The 26,277-nt window shown below is 37.8% G+C and overlaps 1 protein-coding gene across 1 annotated transcript in view; it reads right to left on the bottom strand.

Moving 5' to 3' along the window:
• Positions 1-26,277, bottom strand: part of FAM188B (family with sequence similarity 188, member B) — a 73,651-nt gene that overhangs the window by 24,262 nt on the left and 23,112 nt on the right. Inside the window, exons 9-13 of the mRNA XM_010151006.1 lie at positions 23,049-23,137; positions 19,973-20,074; positions 18,792-18,855; positions 17,368-17,433; positions 17,046-17,113 (exon numbers count right to left, since the gene is read on the bottom strand). Coding sequence (XP_010149308.1) covers positions 17,046-17,113; positions 17,368-17,433; positions 18,792-18,855; positions 19,973-20,074; positions 23,049-23,137 — 389 coding nt within the window. The remainder of the gene's footprint in view (positions 1-17,045; positions 17,114-17,367; positions 17,434-18,791; positions 18,856-19,972; positions 20,075-23,048; positions 23,138-26,277) is intronic.

Genomic DNA, 26,277 nt, shown 5'->3' on the forward strand with positions numbered 1-26,277 from the left:
AATCACAATTCCCTTTTAAAAATTCATTTTAAAGATGATTTACAAGTTAGACTCAATCATAACAACATCCCACAATAACATCCATTGCTAGTGTGAACGAAAAGACCACAGAAAGTGTGTCTGTGATATGGAAAATTCTCTCATGCAACATTCCAAGGAATGGATGAGGCGATAATAATCTTTGGATTTCAGCCATTTTTAGTTTTAGAAACAGTTTCATCTTGAAAACGCCATCTCCTTGTTTGAAATGAGTAGAATATACAACATGCGTCAGTTAGGGACGATGGGACATATGACAAAGACAATAGGAGGAAGTTCTAATTTCATCTGTAGGTACAAACAATATGGGAATTCAGAGGTGTATCTCAGATTTTCAAGAAGGACATCTGCCTTTCAAATCATCTCTGCTAATGAGGAAAGAAACATCAGGCATATAGCTACGAGATTTACACCTATTCTAGATGGTTTTAAGATTATTATTCATACATGCCAAAGAGTTACCAGCTTCTGTGCAGGTGTATTTGTCGGGTTATAGTAAAAGGCGACAGCTTTTAAGTGTGACTACACTTCATGCATTGTAAAAATATTAGATAACGATAACAATGTGTTTTGTTTTCTGCTGGGCTGTGAAGACATTCATTACTGACAAATTTTGTTCATTCTGGTGTCTTGGCTGTCAGATGTCAAAACACATGTAATGAATAAATCATTACTACGAATACTATTTTGTCCTTACATGGAATTTTCCATTTATAATTTTTAAATCACTTTAAAACAGGAAGCCCCATTAATTTTAAGCCAGGAGACTTTTAATTTTCCCAGTCATTATCAGACAATGAGTTAAAGGCTTGATTTCTCTGAATCCTTCCTTCTTAATTTACAACCCAATGCTCTGCATGCTGCTTTGACAGAATCAGAGGTCAGTAAAAAGATACTACAAAAGAGAACAGTGTTAATGGTAAATACTTCTTCCTCGTGCTATATTATCAGTATTTTCCAGTGTCACGGTAGTACATAATTCTTACTGGAGCGTGTGCTAGGAGCGTGTTGACTGCTGGCGCAGAATGGTGGTGTTTGCCTCACCTGGTAATACTGTAAAGTCTGTGAAAAAATTATTCAGTGAGCGAGCAAGATAAAATCTCCCAGACAAACACTTAAAATGAAGCGTGTGTCCACCTATGTTTAAGTGCAAAAACATTTTCCGCCTTGATACATAATCAAAAAGCTGGCAATGAGATCTGCTAAATTTCAGATCGCTCTGTAAGCTCTCCCAGCTTGATTTTTTTTTTAATTTTTAGCTCTGCTGTGTGTAAAGGAATGTGGCTTTCGTCTGTACTGAAACCACGGAGCAGAGAGATTGAATTCTCTACGGAGCAAGTGGAGATGTGGCTAAGGCAGCAGCAGCCTGCTGAGACAGGAGAGAGACAGCAGCAAACAGACTAACATTAACATACCTCCTAATGTCCATAAAGTCATAGTTTCACCTTTCGTTGTGTTTTGGTTTTTGCCCTGGGACCCATGAATTGCTGAATTCACCACTTCACAGTGCTGGAATTGCTTAGTCCAGCTTTTCTGATAAGTTGATAAAATGTGGGTATATTTTTATATGCTCACAAAACCTACATAACATGGCAAAACTCATCTCCACATAGTTCATTAATTTTGCACTGTTCTTTTTAAAAATATGTCTATTTAAATATTTATTTTTTTCCAATAACTGATCAGGTTGAGGTCTCTACACCCTGGGGTTTAACTGCCTTTTCATTCAGTATTCAGCCAGGTTTTTCTCATTTTATTATCACACCAAATGAAAATCATTATATCATAAACCCCACAGACGTGTAAGGTGGCTTCACAGCAAATATCTACATTATAGCAACCAGAGAGATCTTGTCATGACAGAAATCAACAAAACACATCTGCTGTAAATTATACATATTTTTTCATATTTCCTACTGCTGCTGGTTTTAAGGCAGCCAGGTTTTTCTCATTTTATTATCACACCAAATGAAAATCATTATATCATAAACCCCACAGACGTGTAAGGTGGCTTCACAGCAAATATCTACATTATAGCAACCAGAGAGATCTTGTCATGACAGAAATCAACAAAACACATCTGCTGTAAATTATACATATTTTTTCATATTTCCTACTGCTGCTGGTTTTAAGGCAGGAAAATCTTACATATTGTAAACCTCATTTTCTCTCCCTGCTCCTGTTGGTGATTCGGTGCTAATCTTCAGCCTTGTTGAAAGTGTTATTTTCAAGTTATAAATAACGTGTTTATTACAGATGTAAAGTACTAAAGATACAGATGTTCTGAGCCAAAACTTGGACTGCTCTGAACTGTCACAGCCACACTGACTAACTTGCTGACTTCGGGGAAGCCATGCCATTCTTATTAGCAATCTGCCTCATGTTTTCAATTCATTCATCCATTCTGGGATATACAAATTATAAAAAAATATGAGTTAAAAACAGATGGACAGAAATACCCAAACTAGAAGAAATTGTAACTGCAGTATAAACCTTAGGACTGATGGTGCATTGATAAAATGAATTACAGTGATCTGTATGGACTCTAAAGTTTTAAAAGTGCATAAATAGAAATCCAAAATATAAATATTTTGAGCACTGGATGCTGAAATATAATTTGTAACTGGATTAACTTTTTCTTAGCAAATAACACCGAGTTAGATTTTTTTTTACGACATTTTAAAAATGCTTCATACACATTATTTCTCAATTTACTTCCAGGAAAATTCTTGTCAAGTCTTAAACAGAGAACATCTGAGCACTGAATATTAAATAGAAAAATCTCATACAAACTGTAACACTAGGAACAACTCCTTACCATCAAAATATGAGTTAGTTCATGTCAGTTATTTACCCTAGATACAGATTTGATTGAAAGTAGAAAAAAAATAAACCAATATAAAACAAACAAACAAAAATGTTGCATTCAAGTGTTAGCTAGTTTACAGTCCTTAACTCTGTGGAAAAGCTGTAACAGAAAATTGGTGACCTCACTTTGTTCATGGCAACAGACAGCTATATTAACAAACACACAATTACAAGTCTACTCCGAAAATAGAATTTGGATTGGGAGGGAGAAAAACTCATCTTCGAGCATAAGGATTTCAAATAATTACAATGGGGATGTGGAAAATGACAGGATGGGTGACTGGCTTATTGTGTAAATGTTCCATAATATTTTTTTTTTATATATACTGGCACACTGCAAAGGTTTCAAATGAATATTCAAAAAGAAGGGAAGAGCCCCTCTGAAAAAAAAAAAAAAGATCATGCTGCTTGGAATTCAAAGCAGTGAAAGCAAGGAAGTGGCTTCATTCTTTATTTATCACTTTTCTCATGTACCTACTAATTTCACAAAGTTCTTAAAATGTGTATGTACTGAGGTAATCACGCACATTTAATTCATTAGCTCTGCTGCTACAGTGTGCTAACGTACTATAGGAAGTATTTATATTTCAGAGGGACAGATCTGATGTGAAAACTAATCTATTGGCACATTCAACCCATTATTTCATTTTAAAAAACAAATTATCTTACTGAATGCAATATATCTCCCTCAACACATTAAGCAAAGATGCTAAACCTGGATCTGCTTAAGGATGTTGACCTTATGTTTAGCCAGCAGAGGAACAGCACACAGTATGACAGTACACTGGCTGAAATTTGGCAAAAAGATGACGGTGTTTCTGTTACTGCTCTCTTGTAGAAGAATCACACTTATTCTTTCACATCATTGGTGTATTTTTAATAAATAGGCTTTATTTAACCCTTTCCTGGCTGAACCCTTATTTTTAATAAATAGGCTTTATGCCCCTAAAATCAAGAGTTCATTACTGAAATGCTTTGATTTCCTGAAGGAGTTCATTTCTGAAATGCTTTGATTTCCTGAAGGAAAAAGTAAAAACCAAGTTTGGGAAGATGGCAAAGCTAATCAATCACTTAGGGATGGGCTTCATATAATTAATTTTTTTATATCTAAAGATGGACACATAAACATCAGCTAATCACTCTGTGCTGCTTTACATTTTTGTACATGGAGACAAACTGGTACATCCTGAAAGTAATTTATGTAACCTTGCTTAGATACTTTGCAGAATAGAGGAACAAACTGCTACAAAATGCCTTTTCTCCATCTGATGAACATAAAGTAAAGGGAGCCTGCCATGACTTGGTCACGGCCATCCAATTGTTATATACCAGGGACCAGACACATAAATTTGTAGCACTTTGTTACAAATTTGAGCTCAGCAGTACCAGAATTTGAGCATTTAGACACAGTAGAATCAGAGGAAGTTCAGATGCTCTGAAGAAATCACTCTCAAGATATGGAGCAGCTTTCCAATGAGAAGAGACGACACGGATGAGGACCATTTCACTACAAAAGGACACAACCGATGGACTTCAACAGAAGTTCAGAAAGAAGTGGTAAGGAGATGATTAAGGAATATTTACGCAGTACATTTCATAACGTGAACTAGGCAATGCTTTGTAGACTTATTGGGCAACCAGTTCAAGCAAACAAAAGGAAAATCTCTTTCACAAAGCACATAACTATACTGGGGAACAGATTGCCACAGGATGTTACCAAGGCCAAAAGAATTAAAGGGATCAAAAAGTTTTTAGAAAAAAGCATGGAGGATAGGTTCATCAAGGGCTAATAAACTCAATGATCCGGATACAACAGCTAGCTTAGGAAGTCTCTGAATTACTGACTGTCGGAAACACGGAGAACATACCAGCAGAATAACTGCTCTGTATTCAGCCCATTTCTAACGGAGTTTCCTTCAGCAACTTTCCACTATAAAAGACAGGCTAATAGGCTAGATGGACCTTTCCTTTGAACCTGTATGGACAGTCTGATGGAACTAAGAGGCAATTAAATACACATATCTCACATACTTCTCAGACCAATACTCTATATTAGCCATGGTGTGGACCACAGCCATATGCCATACTGCGATAAAGCAGAGTTTGGGAAGGGAAAAGAAAGGAAGATGTTGTTCTCTGCATCTGACAGATAAAATCCAACCATCCCAGTTACTCTTTTTTACAGAAATACACATTTCATCATTGCTTTCTTGGCCTTCCATACTTTTCTCAGTGGTAGCTTAGGAACCTGAAATCTGGTCACACTTTGACTAGGTTTATTGAGTCACAGGCTAAATTTACTGGTACACTTTAATTTTGTACTAATATTGTTCTTTCAATTAAATAGCTCACAACTGCTACCCTCCTATTTTTTAGAAAATAGTTATATCCCCTCTTAAAATTTAATTTTTAGGCGAGAAAAGAAAAACTATTGTTCATGTTTTATAGGACAGATTTCTCATTCCCCTGGTCTTTCCTTTCCCTCCCGGTTTTAATGGGTGAACCCAGTTTGACATGGTATTTCAATGAGAACACACCAGTGCCTTGCACAATCTACTAATATTTCTTCACCTCCTAACTATTTATGCTGATACACCCTAAGAGAACATCCAATGCTATTTTATAATGCTGGCTCAAAGTCACTGTGTGCTCCACTATCCTCCTCAGTTCTTCATCCCAGCATTTACAACTTATGAACCCCCACAGTACAGTAGTGAGTATTTTCTGTTTGCATGACCTTGTAGTTTCTGTAGTTGAAAGAAGTTCTTTTTTTTATTACCCTCATCAAGAAGCTGAGCCAACTCTTTTTGTGCAACATGATTTGTTCTCTCTATTGACTGTACCTTTTGACTTTTGAGTCAATGGTACATTTCACAGCACACTACTCCCTTATTCCAAAATTACAGTAGGGACTAAAAACTAAGTTTAATCCCAGACTGACCACTGAGAAACTCTATCAGTAACCTTCCCCACATTGCTAACTTTTCTGAGTCCCTTTCTTCATCACTTTTACAATTCTTAAAAGATTTCTTACTTTCACATCAGCAAATGACTTCTCATTTGGCATGATATCAAACACAAAACCCTCTTTTTACCTCTCCATTAACTAATTTATTTTAATTTCAATTTTTTTTCAGTTTAACTGACAATTCTCTATTTGGTACTGTAATTGCATGCTTTATTGAAGTTCAGATAGAATTCATCTATTTAATTTCCCACTTAAAAAAAGCAGCTCTTTTACAGAAGTAGAATATTACTTCAGTCTTGTATAACTTATATTCTGCAAAATCAGACTACATTCCCTGCAATTTTCCATTAATTTCTGCAATTACTCACTCTCTTTTCAGAATTTTGCCTAAAGCTTTTCAGCCTGATGAGATAAAGGCTATGTTGCTTGGTTTGCTTTCCCATATTTCTTAAATGTAAGCACTGTTTGCTATTACACAGTTATATGGTGACCTCGGTTGTGAAAAGGTATTAAGAATCATTGTTATTGTATCTGTGATTTTAGCTGCTAGTTATTTCGGTATTTGGAGATGGAGAGCATCCACTTCTCTGTACTTAACTGCACCAGAGATGCAATGTTACAGATTGTTTTAATGGGGCAAATGGTATAGTATGAAAAACCATGTAAGTTTTTAGATCAATTCAATTCAAAAATTCCGAGAAAGCAAGATAGAACTCAGAAAGTCTTGCATAAGTTTAGAAATGAGATATCTGGTTTATTTTTTCCTTCATGTTGTGTAGCCATCAGTTTCAGGCTCAATTCTATCTCCCATAAAATTAATCCTGTTTGTATGCATGTATTCCAATTATCCATCCTAATTTTGCACCATGTTTTTCTCCTTACTGCAAGGCAAGGTAGAATATTAATTTAGATTTGGAGAGTTCTTCACATTCCCAATAGCAGCCACATCCGCTCTACACAGAAACTTAACATCTTTTCACAGTATCTTTTAATTGATATGATAAAGAAATTACTTGTTGTTTAACTAGTGTGACTGCAGGTCTGGGTCTGATCTTTTCTGAATCACAGTATTTCTGTATTTTCCAACACCAAGACTCAGACCACTAGTGAAAGAGCAATTTGTTGTTCAACACAGGTTTTTCTTCCTTTGCACTCTTTCTTTAGAGCTCAAAAGGTTCTCCAGAGAATGAGCTAATAAGCTTCCTTCTCTTCCGGCATGTTCCCCAGCATTGTGATTTACCCTGATCTGTTCTAGAATGAACTGGCTATGTCAGGGGAACAATCTGGATTCTTCCCCTTGTTACCATAAGAAATCTTTCTGTTGCATATCCACATCAAATTTACAGCATATAGTCCACTTCTCTGTTCTGTGGACTCATGCCCATAACAGTCTTCCTGAAATTTCTTAACAGGGAGAGAAGGATCACACATCTCTCTCCATTATTTGTGCAAATCCCTGTTCTTTTCTATTTTGGGGGTTTTGTACATTATTTCCCCATACAGCCATCCCTTACCTAACAAGATGCCAAGCACAATCAGTGTAACAACCTCCTTATCTCCTTGATTCTTCCCTTTTTTGCTGAGTTTGGTTTAATTTTTCAGTTTCCTTTACCAATAGCCTTTGTTCCATGTTCTTCAGTGCAGCAAACCTCTTCAAACCTAATTCAGCTCTTCCTCTACCTTGCCTTTTGTGGTCATGTTTCCAGCTGGGTCACATTCCTTATCTATCAGGCTATGTACCTTCTTAATCTTCACACCTTATTTAACAGATGAGTACGTCTATGTGCTGTGTCAGACCCTACTTTCCTTTCCTGTATCTTGTCTTCAGAATCCCATTCTACTATCATCTCTAGCTTTATTTTTTTGTCCCTGGGTCCCCACTTTGTCAAGTGTTATAAGGTGACATTTCATACATCAATATATTTCACTGCATGTCAACTTTTGAAAGAATATAAATCTCATAGCTTCAAAATTTGGTCTCACATTCTCCTTCGAATATTGCTAAGGCTGTCTCACTTATTATCCCTGTGTTCTCATCTGACTTTGAGGAAAAAATTTAATTTCTTTTAAGCAAATTCCCCTCTTTATTGCCTCTTAGCAGCTGAAGGTGCATTCTGTGCTTCATTAAAGTTCTACATTTATTAACATATTTATAAATGTAGTGAGCAATTCTTGCCCAGTGAACACTGCAGCTAGAAGGGCCTCTGTAATTCACACAACAGAGCCTCAAAGACAAGGAAGATCCTGAAGATTATGAATGGCATGCAACCTATCAAGCAGGAGGCACAGAAGTTCACTTACCCAAACAAACAAGGACTCAGTTCTTCCCTACCAAGGACTGGATCCCACACAAACTCTCCTATTTGCTCTCCTCCCACTGTTCTTGGTAAATCTAATCTCACGTTTCCTCCATGTTGTAAAATCACAAATGGGTCTTGGAGAGGTCTCAGACTCTCAAATACGTATTTTTCAGTTAGGTCAAGCTGCTTGGTTTTTTGCACTGTAACGTAATTGACAGCTGTTTCCCCTTAAAAATAGCCGCTTCCCTATCTTTTTCAAACAGCAAAGGACTAAGCTGTAAAATACATGATGACATGTATTTATATTACATAACTGTAAACACTGAGTGAAAACCGCTCACACACGTAATTTCCCCTCGCTGTTGGTCACCCAGCTGTTCTCAAGTAGGAGGGGAACTAGCTCTGAAAAAGTTTTCCCAGAAAACTGGCTCATCATAGAAAAATATATTTCCATCAAGAACTGACTATGCCCTGTGTGATTTGATCTTTCATGTGAGGCTGTAATTGCTTTTAGCATTGGACAAGCCAAAAGGCCATTTCACAGAAAGCCTTTCTTCACCTGCCAAATAGCATGAGGAGAGTAGGTGCATTTTAGGGGAACTCTAAATTAGAGATTGGCTCTGAGACAGGAAAAGGTGTCAGTTAAGGAAAGTAGATTGAGGGTGGAGGACCCATTGTTCTACCTACAATTCATGCACCTACAGAGCATCACTTTCTTTTTTAATGTCCTACGTGACTGAAAGAGTTTAAAACTCAAGGAACATGTCAGACTCAGGGTTATTTCACATAATACAGAAAAGCCCACAGAAAAAGTGGTTTGATACAGTTTACTACAAATATTTTTACCTTCTGTTACACATCTCAATAAAAAGTTGTCTTATTAAGTAAAGATAGTGTTCCCAGAGCTTGGCTTTCAATATAGTTTAATTGCAATAATATTTTATTATTTTAATAAGATTATTTAAGATTATTTAGAATTATTGATCATAATGTAGTGCATGGTTAATTAAAAGTGCTTATTCTGCCTTTGCAGCAATATGAACAAAACCAGATGAAAATGGACCAGTAAATCATGTCTGAAAGGCAGGTAATGTCGTGGCTAGAGCTGCCAAAGTTCAGTAGTCAACTTACAGTTTCTTCTCTGATTTGTGGCACCTCGTTCTGGCCACAGTACAACAATGTGCTCACATGCTTGTAGCACATGCCCAACCAATTAAACGCATCTCGAAGCTCTAATGAATCAATTCCCACAGTCTCCTGCTTCCCATTTGTCACACGGCCCTCCTGTTGGATGAAAAATCTGTAGTGCAGAAATTGTGCGCATATGGGCAAAAAACTCATCATGAGGCCAGGCAGAGTGTGGTCTGTAGTAACTGTACATATAAATACCCTTACCGTGATGCAAATATGAGATAACTTTCTCCTGTGTGGAACAAGGATGAACACAACTGCTTGCCCCAGAGGTACATATGGCCAGAGGTACTGGGGAGCAGTAGGTGGCATGCTGAGGTGACACTGGATGTGGCTTTACTCTTCCTGACTCTCCTGCAAGGAGAGCTTCTGCTCTTTATTACAGCCCACAGGTACTACTGTACTGTAAATAGATAATGTCCACATATAGCATCTTACAGTGAGATGCTGTCCTATGGAGATGAGTAAAGACAGAACTGTTGTATTTTTTTTTACAATTGATTAAAATAGTTTATCAATGGACCAAAGCAAAAAGATTCTTGGAATATGGCTCGCAAGCAGAGAAGTAACTACTGAAGTAAAACCAAGTTGACAAGCAGATATATCCTAGAATATTATGGGGCATAATAATGCTAACAAAGTTTACCCAACATCCTTGGAGCACTTAAAAAATTGGATTCCACAGAAGAGCAAGTTATTCCTTCAAGAAGATATCCTAATCCGGCAAATGCTGAAGCCAGATGCTCTGCATAGCCAGAGCGCTATAGCCACTGGTCCTTCAGCCTGTCAATCAGGTTTTCTTCTCACATGAACTTCAAACAAGTCAAAACGTCTCTCTCCTATAAAATGGCAAGCACAGCTTGGCTTCTTATTATGGGAAGGATACTTTTAGAGAAGGAAAAGGTATACTGGACAGCTATTAACATGTCTTCTTGCTTGTGTTTATTTCAAGGTAGGATGAGGATGAAAGATGAAGGAAGTTTAACTTCCCTAGTTCAGAAAAATGGTACCACAGGTATGAAGAATAAAGCTCAAGGGCACAGAAAAACATAGCTTTAATCATATGATTCCCCCTAGTAAAAATACCCAAACAAACAACCAAAACTCCTAAGCTCAGAAATGGAAACAGCACAAATAATTTTGAAACAGGGCTGTACACATTTCCAGGGTAGCAAAGACTATAGAGGAAACGTTATTAGATTTGTGAAATCACAATAAGGAAAAGGTGTTGACGTGTATTTTCCTAGGTTTATAAGTGGTTGACCATAATGAAGTACAGCCTCCTCTTGACCTGCAAAATCACTCTCCTTTTTTCCCCACGGATAAAGCCATTGTTTTCTTTATTCTCACACAAACACTTCAGAGAAAAAAATTTAAGATACTCAAACGACCAATACTGACTGCAGAATTACATTTGTGACCTGATATCAGTAAGGGATAAATTATCCCTAAGTCGAGAAAAGAGATTTCAAACACTGGCGTTTTGCTTGTATTGGTCAGCAAATTTGAGTCTGTGTTTCCAATTACAGTCTATTTTCTCCAAGTAGCTTGAAAATGGCAACACAGGGCTTTTCCACAAAGGAATTTGTCCTAAGGAATTTTCTTATTCAATATGTTCATTGCTATAATAGGTTCTAGCAATGATGGTTTTAGGCAATACCATTCTTGCGCAGATTAAGAAAAATATGGCAATGAAAACAAGCAGTGTGACTGGTTGATAGGAAGCTGAAATTTAAAGAAGGCTTTTCAAAGAACAGATGAGAAGCAGCCACATCCCAATATAGCAATGGTTTTGCATGAGTAAGGACAGTGAGGAAGCTACCAAGTGTTAGAGGTGATGAGACAGCATCTAGAAAGCTTGTGCTGCAGTTTTAGTATTTGCAGCATCTTTAGCAAGACTATGGAGTTTACTGAAGCAGCTATTACTGGGTCAGTGTAAACCACTCCTGAGTATTCATAACTTTCTGACACGCAATGTGCCATTCTCGGATGCAATGCTCCCAACATGGGGGCTTGGGGCTCAACTTTAAATTCAGTCTCTCCCAGGTACATGGAAAATAAAGAATCATAGAATCATTTTGGTTGGAAAAGACCTTTAAGTCATTAACTCTGATCAAGTTGTATCATTACCCTAGCACTGCCAAGACCACCACTAAATCACGTCCCTAAGCACCACATCTACACATCTCTTAAAATCCCTCCAGGGATGGTGACTCCACCACCTCACTAGGCAGCCCATTCCAACGGCTGACCACTTATTGGGTAATTTAAAGAAGGCTTTTCAAAGAACAGATGAGAAGCAGCCACATCCCAATATAGCAATGGTTTTGCATGAGTAAGGACAGTGAGGAAGCTACCAAGTGTTAGAGGTGATGAGACAGCATCTAGAAAGCTTGTGCTGCAGTTTTAGTATTTGCAGCATCTTTAGCAAGACTATGGAGTTTACTGAAGCAGCTATTACTGGGTCAGTGTAAACCACTCCTGAGTATTCATAACTTTCTGACACGCAATGTGCCATTCTCGGATGCAATGCTCCCAACATGGGGGCTTGGGGCTCAACTTTAAATTCAGTCTCTCCCAGGTACATGGAAAATAAAGAATCATAGAATCATTTTGGTTGGAAAAGACCTTTAAGTCATTAACTCTGATCAAGTTGTATCATTACCCTAGCACTGCCAAGACCACCACTAAATCACGTCCCTAAGCACCACATCTACACATCTCTTAAAATAAAATCCCTGATGGTGACTCCACCACCTCACTAGGCAGCCCATTCCAACGGCTGACCACTTATTGGGAAGACATTTTCCCTAATATCCAATCTAAACCTCCCCTGGTGCCACTTCAGGCCATTTCCTCTTGTTCTATCATTTTTCAGCTGGGAGAGGAGACCAACTCCCACCTCTCTGCACCCTCCTTTCAGGGAGTTGCAGAGAGCGATAAGGTCTGCCCTGAGCCTCCTCTTCTCCAGGCTGCACATCCCCAGCTCCCTCAGCTGCTCCTCACAAGAATTGTGCTCCAGACCCTTCCCCAGCTCCGTTCCCTTCTCTGGACACGCTCCAGCATCTCAATGTCTGTCTTGCAGTGAGGAGCCCAAAACTGACCCCAGGATTCGAGGTGCAGCCTCACCAGTGCCCAGTACAGGGGGACAATCCCTGCCCTGGTCCTGCTGGCCACACTGTCCCTGATGCAGGCCAGGATGCAACTGGCCTTTGTGGCCACCTGGGCACACTGCTGGCTGATGTTCAGCCTGCTGTCAAACAAGCTTGTAGCTCTTAACAACACAAAGGTTTTAGTACACACTTTGCACATTCAGGAAGATTAGTCCTCTGAGCTAGTACAATACGCCCACTATTCTATAATTTTTCACTTGTCGTAGAAAGAGGTCACAATTGTTAGTAACTAACATTCCTTCCTGTACCAGAAGCAACAACACGTTCTCAGCAACTTCCTCAGGAATTCTCACTCCTCTTTGGCCATTTGTTATCAGTTCTACCAGTGATGATCATTAGTGCAGGGAGTATGATAAACTCATTACCAAAATCTACAAAGCCGTGCAAAACCCTGCATTTCCTGGCATGCGTTCCCATTAAATAAAAATACTTAGACTGTCAGTGATTTAGAACGGCGGCCCAACAGACCTAGCTGAAATCTGGAATTTCCATTTACTAGAAAAATCAGTAACAATGTAAAAATTATGGAGCCAGAACAAAAGTCAGCCTGTCCCAGCACCCAGTCAGCAGCGGCAGCAGCAAACATCAAGGCGGAACACAAAAACGGCACACATGGAAATTACATCTAGGCAGGTGGGTTTAAAGGTACTGAAACACGTATGTTCCAGTAATTTTGCCTAAATTTATTTGACCCTCTTCATACTCCTGGCCTCCTCATCTCCCTGTACTGGAAGTTACTTAAGCTGGGGAAAAAAAGTACTGTGGTTTATTTTAAAATCAAAGCCTGAGCATTTCCATGACAGCCCCCAAGTTTTTGGACTCTGAGAAATAATGTATAATCACTCCTTACTCAACTTCAACATGAATGTATAAATTTTTATCACATCCAATCTATTCCTCCTCAGTGTCAAAGAGGAAAGATTTCATCTGTCCTCATGCAGAAGCTAGTCCACACTAAAAAGAAACTTGGTTTTTATCTTCCAGTGTGTTCTAGTTCTAACGTGTCTTTGCTGACCTGGGGAGACAAGACTGCATGCAAAATAAAGACATGAGAAGATCATATATTTACACAAAGACATGACCATGTTTTTATTCTGTTCTCATCTCTTATCACCATAACACATTACTTCTTTTTTCTCTATCATAAATGCTGAACTGATGTTCAGGTAATTAATTTACTAGTAGTGGTGCCAGAATTTGTCTCCTTTTTTATAATAGCCTATTTAAAGCTCATCACTGGGTAAGTATAGTTGAGACTGGTTTTTCATCGTGTATAATGTTTTGCATTATTAACACTGAATTTCATCTCCCATTTTATTGACCACTCACTGTAAGACAGAATTCATTTCACCACTTGCTCTTTACAGTGTAAAGCCTCTATATGAGTATGTCATTTAGATATTTTTTTATATAGGGGAGATAAGTAAGCATTACAAGAGATATTTATCTCATTTTGAGGTAGACATTCAAAATAAGTCAAATGAATCATGATCTTTTTCTCTTTTTTGAGCTTAAAGGAAGGCTAGATGCAAGTATTTCCACAGAAAGTAAATAGATAAATAAGAGTTCTCACCCTCAAAATAGCAAGCATCTAAGAAATAGGAGTCATAGCTAGTAGATCTTCCTCCAAAATCAAAAAGATAAAGATAGGCACTGCCTACGGCAATTCTCTTCACCTTTGTTGACACTTATTTTTGGGTGGGATGACTCTGTTATAGGGAACCTTTTCTCTTTTCACTGCTTACAGAGGGAGCAGGGAGGAGTGAGAGTTGGCATAATTTTTAAAAGTCTAAACTTAGATGAGATTACTCCATTGTCGATACTATGAGATCCTTCTGAACTGCTAGGACTTAGTCACAGATTTAAGAAGGCGCTAACATGTCTTGATCTTTCCAAACCACACCACCTACTGCAGCTATCATACCTGAATTATGTGGCATGGTCCTAACAGTATGCCATCTTCCATTTGTACAGACATGGGAAGCATCTGTCCACAGATGTGGCTTCTCTGAGGAAGTCTGTAAGCTTTGTGGTCTCATTATGCTGCAACCCTTCTAGATCAGTTTCGGGTGGGTTGATCCTGACCCAAACAGGATTGCACATGATTTGAGAAACAAAAATATGTCAACTTCTCAACTAAAATTAAATCATCTATCTAGCTTTTTCAATACAATGTGCATATAAAAATCTGGACAATTGAAACTTTTCTTTAAAAAAAAATCCTGGTGTTTTACTGTTAAAATCTGGGACAAAAAACCAAATTCCAGGAAGATCTATTACTGGATGAAAATTCCATTACTTAAAACAACCCTTATTTGTCTTCAACTACTAATCCAGAACTATGCTAGTTATGTAAATAATTACTTACAGTGCTTGTAACACTCACTAAATGGTACATATTACTTGATAACATGAGCAGTGAGATATTTGTCTTGATATTACAAGGGGTGATGTCCTGTAGTGACAGGACAAGGGGTAATGGGTTTAAATTGAAAGTGGGGAGGTTTAGATTGGATATTAGAAAAAAAAACTTTACTGAGAGGGTTGTGAGGCACTGGGACAGGTTGCCCAGAGAAGCTGTGGATGCCCTATCCCTGGAAGTGTTCAAGGCCAGGCTGGATGAGCCTTGGAGCAGCCTGGTCTAGTGGAAGGTGTCCCTGCCTTCCAGGTTGGAACTAGGGGTTGGAACTAGATGAACTTTAAGATCCCTTCCAACCCAAAACTTTCTATGATTCTGTGATCATTCACAGCAATTTCAAAGAATTTTACAATTCTGCCCAAGCTATTGGAACAGCAGAAATTACATTTTGCATTTCTCCCTAAGTCATTTTAGACTGTATAAATACGGATTCTGTGATTTGTACATCCTAAGAGAAATACTATAACATAGCCATTCAAATCTATTACTGAAAATTACATAAACAAAATGTAGTTTTCACTTCTAAAAAACTGTATACAAAGGTCTGAAAACACATTCCACAGAGAAAAATTCCTGTGTCTTATAAACAAAAGATAGGTATGAATGCAAAGTATTATACAGTACCAAGCTAGGAGAGTAACGGTACCTTAAAATGAAGTTCTATGAGAAAGTCATGAATCTTCACTGAAATAGAGCTACATTTTATAAACAATTCTGACATTGTGGACCACAACTGAAAAAACATTTAAATAACTAAAAATGCAAATAGGCACCACATGAACTTTTCACGTTCACTTTACATACTTAGCTCCCCCAAATACAATCAGAGATGATTGACTGGCTTTGTCATAAAGCATCTGCTACAAATTGAGAGATGATGGGAAAAATAAGTTCCTTGATTACATTATTAAAGAGTGTTTACCATTCTATAGCAAGTAAAGCAATGTATTCAATAGCAATTAGGAACATTGCTGCTTTTGGTGATCCTACCAAATGCCAAATATATTACTTGCTCAAATACCTTTACTAATCTAGATCTCTCTTCTGTAACTAGCTCAGGAAAATGAGATTAAATTACATATGCTATAAAATTATCACATCATTTGTGTTATGGTGCAAAAATGGAGTTAAGCCAATGGCCTGAAATGTTACTCTAAGTGAACGGAAGAAACAGCAACAAAATCAAAAAACCCAATCTATAAACACTTGTAAGACTCTCAGTAGGTGAGCAACTGAATGCATATCACAGACTTGGACTGAGTTGCTATTTATTTTCAAGACAGTGAGGAGATGTGAGAAATAAAAGCTTACACAAAGCAAACCTGTGCTGCTTTCAAGTGCAGCAGGTCTCTTCACGTCAGTTGTTATTGCAAGTTGTCACGGAGCAGTTCTTTTCACTTACAGGTAACTCTACGATATTTCATGGAAGTGCAATTTGACAAAACAAAGAAAGCTTTTATATTCTGTCTCTCTCTGATATTCAAAGTACCACAGAAATACATTTAATCTGTATAAAAGCACAACTAACTGAAACTGCACCTGGGCAAGTTTTGAAGCAGTTATAATGACTATTTCTTAGTTAGAGTTCAGCATATTTATTATACCAATAAAATGAGACTGGATTTGTCATATCTTGCTTAAAACCATCTAAAAATTGGCTGCCTAATCCATTTTATACTAGCCCTTCTTTATCATTATCATTGATGGAGAGATTAGGGCATCAAAAGTAAGTTATTCATCCCTACCTAGGTCCAAGATCTAAAGTATGTGTAATAAATAACCCTCTAAAGGAGTCTTGCTTTCAACTGTGAAGACAGGGAGCATAGGCAACCTTAGACCTGATGCTTAATGTTTATATCACATACGGTGGACTGATCACTGCCACTTTAACAGTACATGAGTCTATTTATACAACAAAAAAATTGCCAAGATTAGGTGAGCAAATCTGCATAACTTCCCTATGTTTACCAGAGTAAACACCAAGACAGATTAAAAAGGCCAGAGTTAAGCACGTCATGGCTGTTTCCTCACATTTTACAGGTTGTTTGCTTTTGCAGTTTATGAAACAGAGACACAAAGACACTCACAGATTGATAGATCTTGATAAGATGACAGACACGGTCAGAAGGATGCACCCACAGGGACCAATTTCAAACTGAAAAAGAAAAGGACTGGTTTTATTTTGTTTGTTGGGTACATTTTTTGCCCAGTCATAAGGAAATGCAAAACAAACTGAAAGCAGAAAAAATTCTTCTTTATGCTAAAACTGAATTTGTTGCTCTGTTTGTTAAAATGCATGACATGTCCATACCGTGCTTGAAGCAATGTTCAGAAGACATCATATGAGACTGATAAAACACAGAAAAACTGGCAGCTGAACAGGTTTTGTATATTCTCTGCTCACAGTACCTGGTGAATATTCTGCTGAAGAAATACCATCAGATCTTCATATCTTGCGGCACTATGTAGTATTAGCTGGGAAGAAAAGTAAGAAGAAAGCAAAGGTAACTGAAAAAAATAGCAATTCATTTTTATAAACTGAAAGCTGAACTAAAGTAGACAAAAATTTAAACCTGACTCGAAAGATTTGAAATAATAAAATGGAATAAAAATCTAATGAAATCGACCTCTTACAGTTGTTATTTGGTGTAATACTGTATCTCAGCACTTCATATATTCTGATTTTTTAAATATTGCTTCTTGTTGGTTTTAAGTTTGTTGAACAGAGAGTTTGATTCAATTTTAAGCGTTGTTTAGGCAATGAAAAACAATTCCTACAGCAAACATAGGAATATTGTATCTTTAGAAGACACAGAATGGGCAAGCAGCTCAGGATTTTGTATCTGTGAGGTGAGCCATCTATAGCAGGCATGTATCATAGCCCTTCTCAACATACTCAGAGAATACTCCCATGAATAATCCTATTTAACATGAAATTCAGGAGAAATCACAAATCTAGGCCCATACTTCAACATTCTTTGTCAATTTTTCCATTTTCAGATTTTGACAGAAATTATGGTCTTGCGGATACTGTGTGAGGAAAGATCAAGCAGTCTGGCTCATATTCCTTTCCAACACACTTTCACTGTGACTATGTCCACGTGACCTTTGATAAGCAGTACTTAGAGGCAGCATAATGGTGTTAGTTGCACTCTGAAATAGCCAGCAGCTCTGAATTACGTTAACATATTAATTAAATAATCTATATCTTGTCTCTAGGAAGAGAAGTTATAGGCAAAGTTTTCTGCTACGTTCACCCTATTTATACACATTTTCTCTTCCAGTTGTTCCAAAACTGTTTGGTTCTGAAAAGTTATTGACACACCCATTCCTCCATTTAGGACGCCAGTAATACTTCCTTAAACCACTGGAGCCTGGCTTATGGCATCCCTGTTTGCAAAGCCATTTAAGAGCTTCAGACGGAAATAAAGGCATAACTGGAAAGTATTTCACCATTTGGAGCTTCTGGAGGGAAAGAAAAGGTAAAAAATCTGCATAAGAAGAAAATACTGCCTTTTGATGCTCATGGCCATGTTGATCATCTTCAAAGGATCCATGTTCACTTTTACTGCATACCAATAAAAGTAGGCACAGTTTACAAGCTTGAAAGGTAGATGGAACAAAAAGGACTTCAGAGAGCCCAATTGCCCACAGACACTGGGACAACTCAGAGCCAGACTACAGATTTTTTGTTACTTCATATTGGGTTTTGGATGACAAAAAATTTTTCAAACACCAGAAGAGCAATGGAAATCAGATTCATTGTACTAAAATAAGAAATGCTAGAAAAAGGTAATAGGGAGAATGTTAGTATGAGTTACACAGAGCCTTACAGTTTCTAAGATTCCATCCGCCTTGTATTTTCCTACAGGAGTAAACTGCTGTCTTCCTGATGGCCTGAAGAGGATATTGAGACAAAAGCAAAGTTCAGGTTAAAAGGAACAAAATGGCATTAAAGAGAAATCACATTGTTATTTGAGTGAAAGATTTTGTATTATTATTTTTAACCACATTTTTTAAAAAAGGATCTTTTGCATAATAATATCGCATATTAAACTTCTATCAATGAACCACATATTTTAGCTGTGCTGTGCTCCATCAGTCTATTTAATACAAATTACAAGTTTCTTTATACAGAAAGAGGATAAATAGAACTTTAAGATGTCAGTGACAGCTTTTATTTGAAAAGCATATTAGAGCAATGACATTAAAACAAGCAGAGGAACATATGTACAATATCATCACAGATGAAGCATTTTATAGATGTAAAATGTGCAAAATATCACTTGAAATGTCTTTGAATTTGCTGCTTCTATTTCAGGTTTGAAGAAGGACTTCTCTGTCCAAATTTTCTGTTACTTTTTTTCATCTATCTTGGGTGATCTAATAAAAGAAATGACCTATCATCACAAACCCTGGTTCACTTATAAACATTGTGTAGGATCCAGTATAGTCAAAACCAGCTATCTAAAAGTTAGATGTCTTGTGTACAAGCAGCCTAATTGCACAGCATACATTACATAAGTAGTAGGCAGCTATAGCAAAAGGAAATGAATCCCAGCCATAAGAGAATATCCTGCAATACAAAACTGTTGGAGTAAAATGCTGCATGTGAAAAAATAACTCTTGTTAAAGATTTTGGAGGAATCCTAGCTTCAATAAAAGGACAGGGGAGTTGGAACTAGATGATCTTTAAGGTCTCTTCCAACCCAAACCATTCTATGATTCTATAACTCTAGTGCAAGGTGTCCCTGCCCCTGGCAGGGGGGGTGGGACTCGATGATCTTTAAGGCACCTTTCAAGTCAAACCATTCAGTGATTCTATGATCATTCACAGCAATTTCAAATAATTTTACTACTGTGTCCCCGCTACCGGGACAGGAGAAATGACATCTTGCATTTTAGACTGTATGAATACATCTTACGAAACTTTCGCTTTGTGAAGTACATACATATATAACAGACACAAATATATGATCATAGTACAATAACTAAAACAACTTCTACTACTTACAGTGCCACTATTGCTTTTTCATTGCCTCCTGCACGCCACAGTATGTCTGCAATAGCCAAAGTGAGGCATTTGGTCCTGTGAACTTCGGAAGGCTGAAGACACCTGCAGTCCAGGAAATGCAAGAAACAGACAGGTACCAAAGTGCGTATTGGGAAGCTTACATATTAGAGGGCAAACTGCCCAATTACAATATACACCAATTCATAGCAGGTTTGTAGCTAAAAGAACAAAAGCATGGTTTTCAGAGACTATTTAGGTGTGGTAATACACAATAATGAGCCTCCAGCAAGTTGCCTTAGAAAATTATCATTTAGGTATCTCATTTCCTTCTATAGTCAAGAAAGAGACAACTTGGATGGCCAGCTCAAAAAAATCCTCTAAAAGTTGAACAGGGAGCTAGTGTTGCTACTGAGAAGACAAACCAGGTATAAAGGCACAGTTGAATCCGACCTTTCTCTGAGACTTACGCATCGGAACGAAATCCCATGCACACAGTACGGAGAGTTCACAGCACTGGACTGAACAGGTGATAGGATGATGTGGTACTCTTCAGCACCTGAAGAGATCTAAGGAGATGCAACTGAAGCCACCACTGGAGTAGGGGCTTTCTGGAAGCATTCTTTGGGATGAACTACCCTAAATCTTATTTTAAGCTTTTAGGAAGGTAGCGTGGGTCTTACTGAGGAAAATAACTTCCAGTAATGAGACCTATATCTAGAAAAACTTCCTCTTTAGATTTCTAGTAAAACAAACTCCGGGCACAGTAGGTAGGTCTCTTTAGAAATCAGAAGCAAAATGGAAATCTGAGGGAAGTTCATTCACCTATGTCAAGTGTTAACAACAGTGTGTTGCATCTGGGGGATCTGGATGAGCTTATGTTACTCGTAGTGACGGCTAGATTGCTGTTATGGGTACTTAACCTAAGGAATTGCAAGCTTGCTATGTCTGTATGTCTACATGTTCTATGGCAATATCCTCGCAATTCAGGTGAATGCGTGATGACTTTCACAATCTTTACTTCGAGGACATTAATTCTAAAGATGGTGTCTGTTTTACAATGAACGATTAAAACAATTATTATCATTGTGAGCAATGGACCAGTATTGTGACAGAACTAAATGAGGTATGATCAACCACAGGAACTGATCATAAACAGATCTATAATCATACACTGAAAACTAATCTTCTAAAAGAGTAAGTGGATGGTCTTTCAGAACACATATTTATAATTGGTTGGACAAAAAAGAACAGATAAATATATGATAAGGAACAATACTGTATTGGCAAAAACTGGATAAGCTAATTCATCTTTACATCTGTAATAAAATTGGTTAAATCTTATCTGTCTGTAACAGGATTGTTTTATATATTTAATATGATTTTTAGCTTATAAAGGGCCTTCATACTTAATTTCTTTCCTAACTTTTGATGTCTTAACTCTTGTCTACAATCTACACCACAATATTCTAACCTACTACTATACTTTATCTGAAGTATCATCTGTAATGAACTATGAACTCTAATGAACTAATGAACTATGATTGCATTTTTTTAATAAGGTATGCCCCAAAATGGTGACCTAAAACCAAACCAGTATTGGTCTGGGGAGCCTCACTGTTTCTGAAAAATTTTCACTTAAATGCTTGGCTTGGAAGTTACACAATGATGTGCAAAACTATGGAATGTTTACAGTAGTCTACCGATCCCAAACTTGTAAACAATGCTGTCAACACATTTCGTCCAAACTGTGTTTTGTGAAGCCTTCCAATACCTCCTGTTACTCTGACTTCTGAGATGTGAATGGAGAAATAAAGGACTATGAGGCCCAAAGTCACATAATGGAAAACTGGCAGATTTAAGAATAAAACCCAACATCCATAAGCCTGAAGAAGTGGACAACAGATCCATGGCCCTCAGAAGCACAGAACGGGAATTTTCTCTAGTAGCTTCAAGACTGGCAGTCTTTGAAATTCAGATATTATCAGTCTTAGAGTGTTACCAGCATGGAAGACGATGTCAAAACCCGTTCCCAGTATTGGAGTAAAAGATCTAATAATTCAAAAGACTAAACAAGAAACATCAAACATCAAAATATTAAACAGGCTTTCAAGTTCAATGTCTGCCTTGAACATAGTGTTCATTTAGAGAATGTTTCCCTCTCTGAAGAATGTGAGATATGGGAAATAATTGGTGAGAGTTTTCAAGTAATCACAACTTTCTCTTATCTCTCCCTGTGTTCTAATACAGACACTCAGAAATTTATGGGAAACATAGTAACTCATTTATGTGTCTGAGAGAGGCAGCGGAATAAGAAGGATACCCGATAATTATTTCTTCAATGTCAAAGAAGCCTGAAGTCAAACACTTACTGTGAAGTGGCTAGTAATTTGAAAACTCAGGTTAGAATTAGAAAGAAATATTAATCCCCTCTTTTCAAGCTCTGAGACTTCCCTTTCTTTCTGCTAAAAGAAGGAACAATTGAACAAGTTCCTTCAGCAAAGTGATAAGTATGTTAAGATTATAGCAGACCCAAGTGTTTTCCTTGACACTAGCAATACTTAACAATATTGATTTAAAGTAAGTAGAAAATACACACACAGAATATAAATTAATATTCTGTTAAGGAGTTTAATTGTGAAAGATCAAACACAGTAGCAGGAAAAAAAGATTATAGCTATAACTTTAATTTTTCACTCTCCCTGGGTTTCTTAGTGTCAAAAACCACATGAATTTCATGGTCTTTCAAACCTTGATTACATTTTCTTTGAAATCATATCTCCATGAGATCTCAAGGATAAATAATTTTCACTGGTCTCAATTCAAGCTTTTGGATTTTTTTTAGAGGTTCTTGGGTTAATCACAAGCAAGTAATTATACAAATAAAACACCAGCTTCTAAATCCTTACAGTTGAAAGGGAAGCAAATACAAGTAAACATATGCTACTTTCTTTCTCTCACAGAGACGAACTGAAGTTCAGTAAGTTCAAACTCAAAAGGCTCCTGAGTGGCTGCAGCAGAGAAAAAAAAATTTTTACTTCTGTATGGAAAATACTTCTGATGTCAACTGCTGACTTACCGTGCATCTTTATTCCTGTTACTGTCTGCAAAGATAAGCTGTTGTAGGACACAAGCTTGAACTGCAGCCAGTACTCCACATGGGCCACCCTGAGGGGAATAACAGGACACTCCATGAGCAAAACAATTTGCACTGTTTGATGCTGGTGAAAACTTCTGGAAGCCATGTGCTTCCATTCAGGCTTAAGCCATTCTTTCATCTCTGCCTTTTCATCCATGACTATGTAGTGCTTTCTGCTGCTTTCTTTTATTTTGTAAGCAAAGGAAAATCAGTGTTACTAACTGGTATTGTGTTTCCCACTTATTTTTCCTGAAAATGCCTAGACATCTATAATATCAAAGGAAAGCTTTTAAAAAAATCTGTTCTCTGATTATGTAAACAAATTAAACACCTCCTGATCCCTGCTGAGCCACATTCTATCTTAACTTCGAGAGAGAAATCAAATCTGACTGTTTTCCAAAGGGTGAAAATAAGCCTTGCTCTATTACCTCCTCTGAGCACTATGCCTCCCCTCAACTTGCCGCTTACATCACTAAACCAAACTTTTCAGTTTTATGTATAGCCCTCTGCACCAGGCAGCTGTCTCACTGGGGAAGAGAAAGAAAATGAAGGAACTTTGAACTTTTCAAATGATTAATGTTGGAAAAATAATTACAATACCAACAAATACCATAATAATTTTAAACGTTATGGAAAATAGATTTATAGCTGTTTTGAAAAACTGTGGGGTGGGATGGCAATGTACTTCCTTCTCCTTGCTTATGTCCTGCCACCTAGCCCACCTGACCCCATTGCATGACCCAGACCTGTTCCTATGGGTTAACTGCATGACATAATTAGTCGTTGCATGACTAATTGTCCTGAAAAGCAAATGATAAGCTCTTTTCTTGTTCAGAAAACATAATCCAGCATAACTCTCCTTCCCTTGTCACTCCGTTCTCTCCTGTTTGCATTGTACCATTGTAGTTTGCTGAGGAGACAGAGAAAAGTAAGCTCTTTTCTTGTTCAAAAAACATAATCCAGCATAACCCTCCTTCCCTTGTCACTCAGTTCTCTCCCGTTTGCATTGTACCATAATATTTAGTCAAGTAGTTTGCTGAGGAGACAGAGAAAAAACATAATTTCTCTGGAACATCTATGAACGAACAGATTAGGCCATGCAGGACACAAGACTCTCATCACAGACACCACTATACCACACATCTCATTGGTAGTACTTGGAACTACTGCAACATGACAGAGGATTCACATATTAAATCCCACAGATGCTGTCCCATGTGTCTGTCAGCACATGCTGCCATTCTCAGAAATTAGTTCATTCTTAACATTAGGAAGTCCATTACTTCAAAACAGGTCCTCCCTAAACCCACATCCCACGTAGGCTGACGTATCAGCGCTAGTTTTGTCCACCCAGGTAAAGTAAGAAAAACAAATGAGGGTAAGAAAGTATGGACCACCCAGCAGGTTTGCTGGAGAGTCTGTGATCTGATTTTAACCCATGACAAAGTCCACACTGTTGTTACTCTTCGTAGCGTGAGATTAATCCAGGATCTCACTGCTGTCATATGCTGGTTTTGCACCTCTGATTTCCTCTGCAGATCACAACCAGGATGTGATGAATCAGTTTAGTATGTGATAAACTCCTCTCAAAACCCCGAAGGCGGATGAAAAGTGCAGCCAGCATTGATATTTTCAAAAAGCAATGTGATCAAAGTGATCAGTTTAAATCTCGGGTTGTCCTAACTACAGCATCAAGCCTAAGGCAATGAGACCTGCAGGTACATGCAGTATGCACAGTATGCAACCTAGAAAATAAAGGTCCTGAAATCAGAAAATAGCTTAGATATTGATACCTTTCACTTTCTCATTTATATAACTCACACACTACCTCTCTATAATTACGTATGTAACTAATGAGTGAATTGTCTGAAATATATTAAGGAAAAAAACAAAGTTTGTTTTAGTCCAGCAGAGAAAGCCTCCCAGGCAAAATGAATGATAGGAACCATTCCAAATATCTTCTAAAAGCACCACAGAAATTTAACTTAGGAGAGAATCAAACAATTGATCAGCTGAAATGAATTTTGGAAGTGAGAAGGAACATATTAACTTTTTTTCACTAGGTTTTATTTAAGAATAAGAAGCTTTCTCCTGAGATCTTCAGCCTAATGAAATATTTAACTTGACAAGGTAAGTTAATTAAACATCTTAATGACATGTTTATTAGCCACTGTCCTTGCCTCAAAGCCTCTCTTCCTCTCATTTCTGTATAGTACATAATGGGCTACTTCTCTCAGGACAGATAAAGATTTACTTCATCAGTGAAGAAACTTGATATGTGCTTTGTACAGAGGAGTCTACTCCTTCCCTAGTCTTTCTTGAGGTCCTCAGATCCTTGCCCTTAAAAGAAGCAACCTGATGCATGGATATCCCAGAAGAGTCACAGGGCAGAGACAAAAGCATTAAGCTGCAGCTGAGGTGGATGCATTTCTACAATGGAGCTGTTTGATTTTGGAGGCAGCTACATATCCTGTGCCTTGCGTGAGGCCTCTGCTCTGAATCTGCTGAGAAACCAGGCTGACCAACCTCATCCAGCATACAGAGCAGAAGAACAGTCTGAAGCATTGTAAGAGTCAAGACCCCGGGCAAGGTTGACAAGGTAGACACCAGATGAGTGAGTCTCCCCTGAATGCCCTAGAGCAGAGAGGTCTTTGTTAGCACCAAAAATTCCTATGGATTGGGTGTATGCTTTCCAGACTGCCCCTAGTCACAGTATGGTGGTTTTACCAGCTCTGGTCACCACAGCCAGCTGCTGAGGATTTTAGAAACGGGAGTCTCCCACTGAATGCCCTAGAGCAGAGGTGTCTTTGTTAGCACCAAAAATTCCTGTGGATTTGGTATAGGCTTTCCAGACTGTCCCTAGTCACAGGATGGTGGTTTTACCAGCTCTGGTCACCACAGCCAGCTGCTGAGGATTTTAGAAACGGACACTTGGTAGATGATGTCTTGGAACTGATGAAAACCTTGCTTTAGGGAGGAGCTGGCATCTTGTGGCTGCAGTCCAGAATTACAGAAACATGGCTGCAAAAGAGGTGGTCTCACCAGCAGGCCCAGAGTCCCAGTCGCAGTGACAACTGTAGGGGCATTTATTCGCTTTTATTTTAGGAATAAGCCTCATCATGTGAACCCCATATCTTTAACAGACAAAAATCTCCTTCTGATTTCCCAG

Source organism: Eurypyga helias, unplaced genomic scaffold (assembly GCF_000690775.1).
Source record: "Eurypyga helias isolate BGI_N326 unplaced genomic scaffold, ASM69077v1 scaffold9944, whole genome shotgun sequence".
NCBI classification, from domain to species: Eukaryota; Metazoa; Chordata; class Aves; order Eurypygiformes; family Eurypygidae; genus Eurypyga; species Eurypyga helias.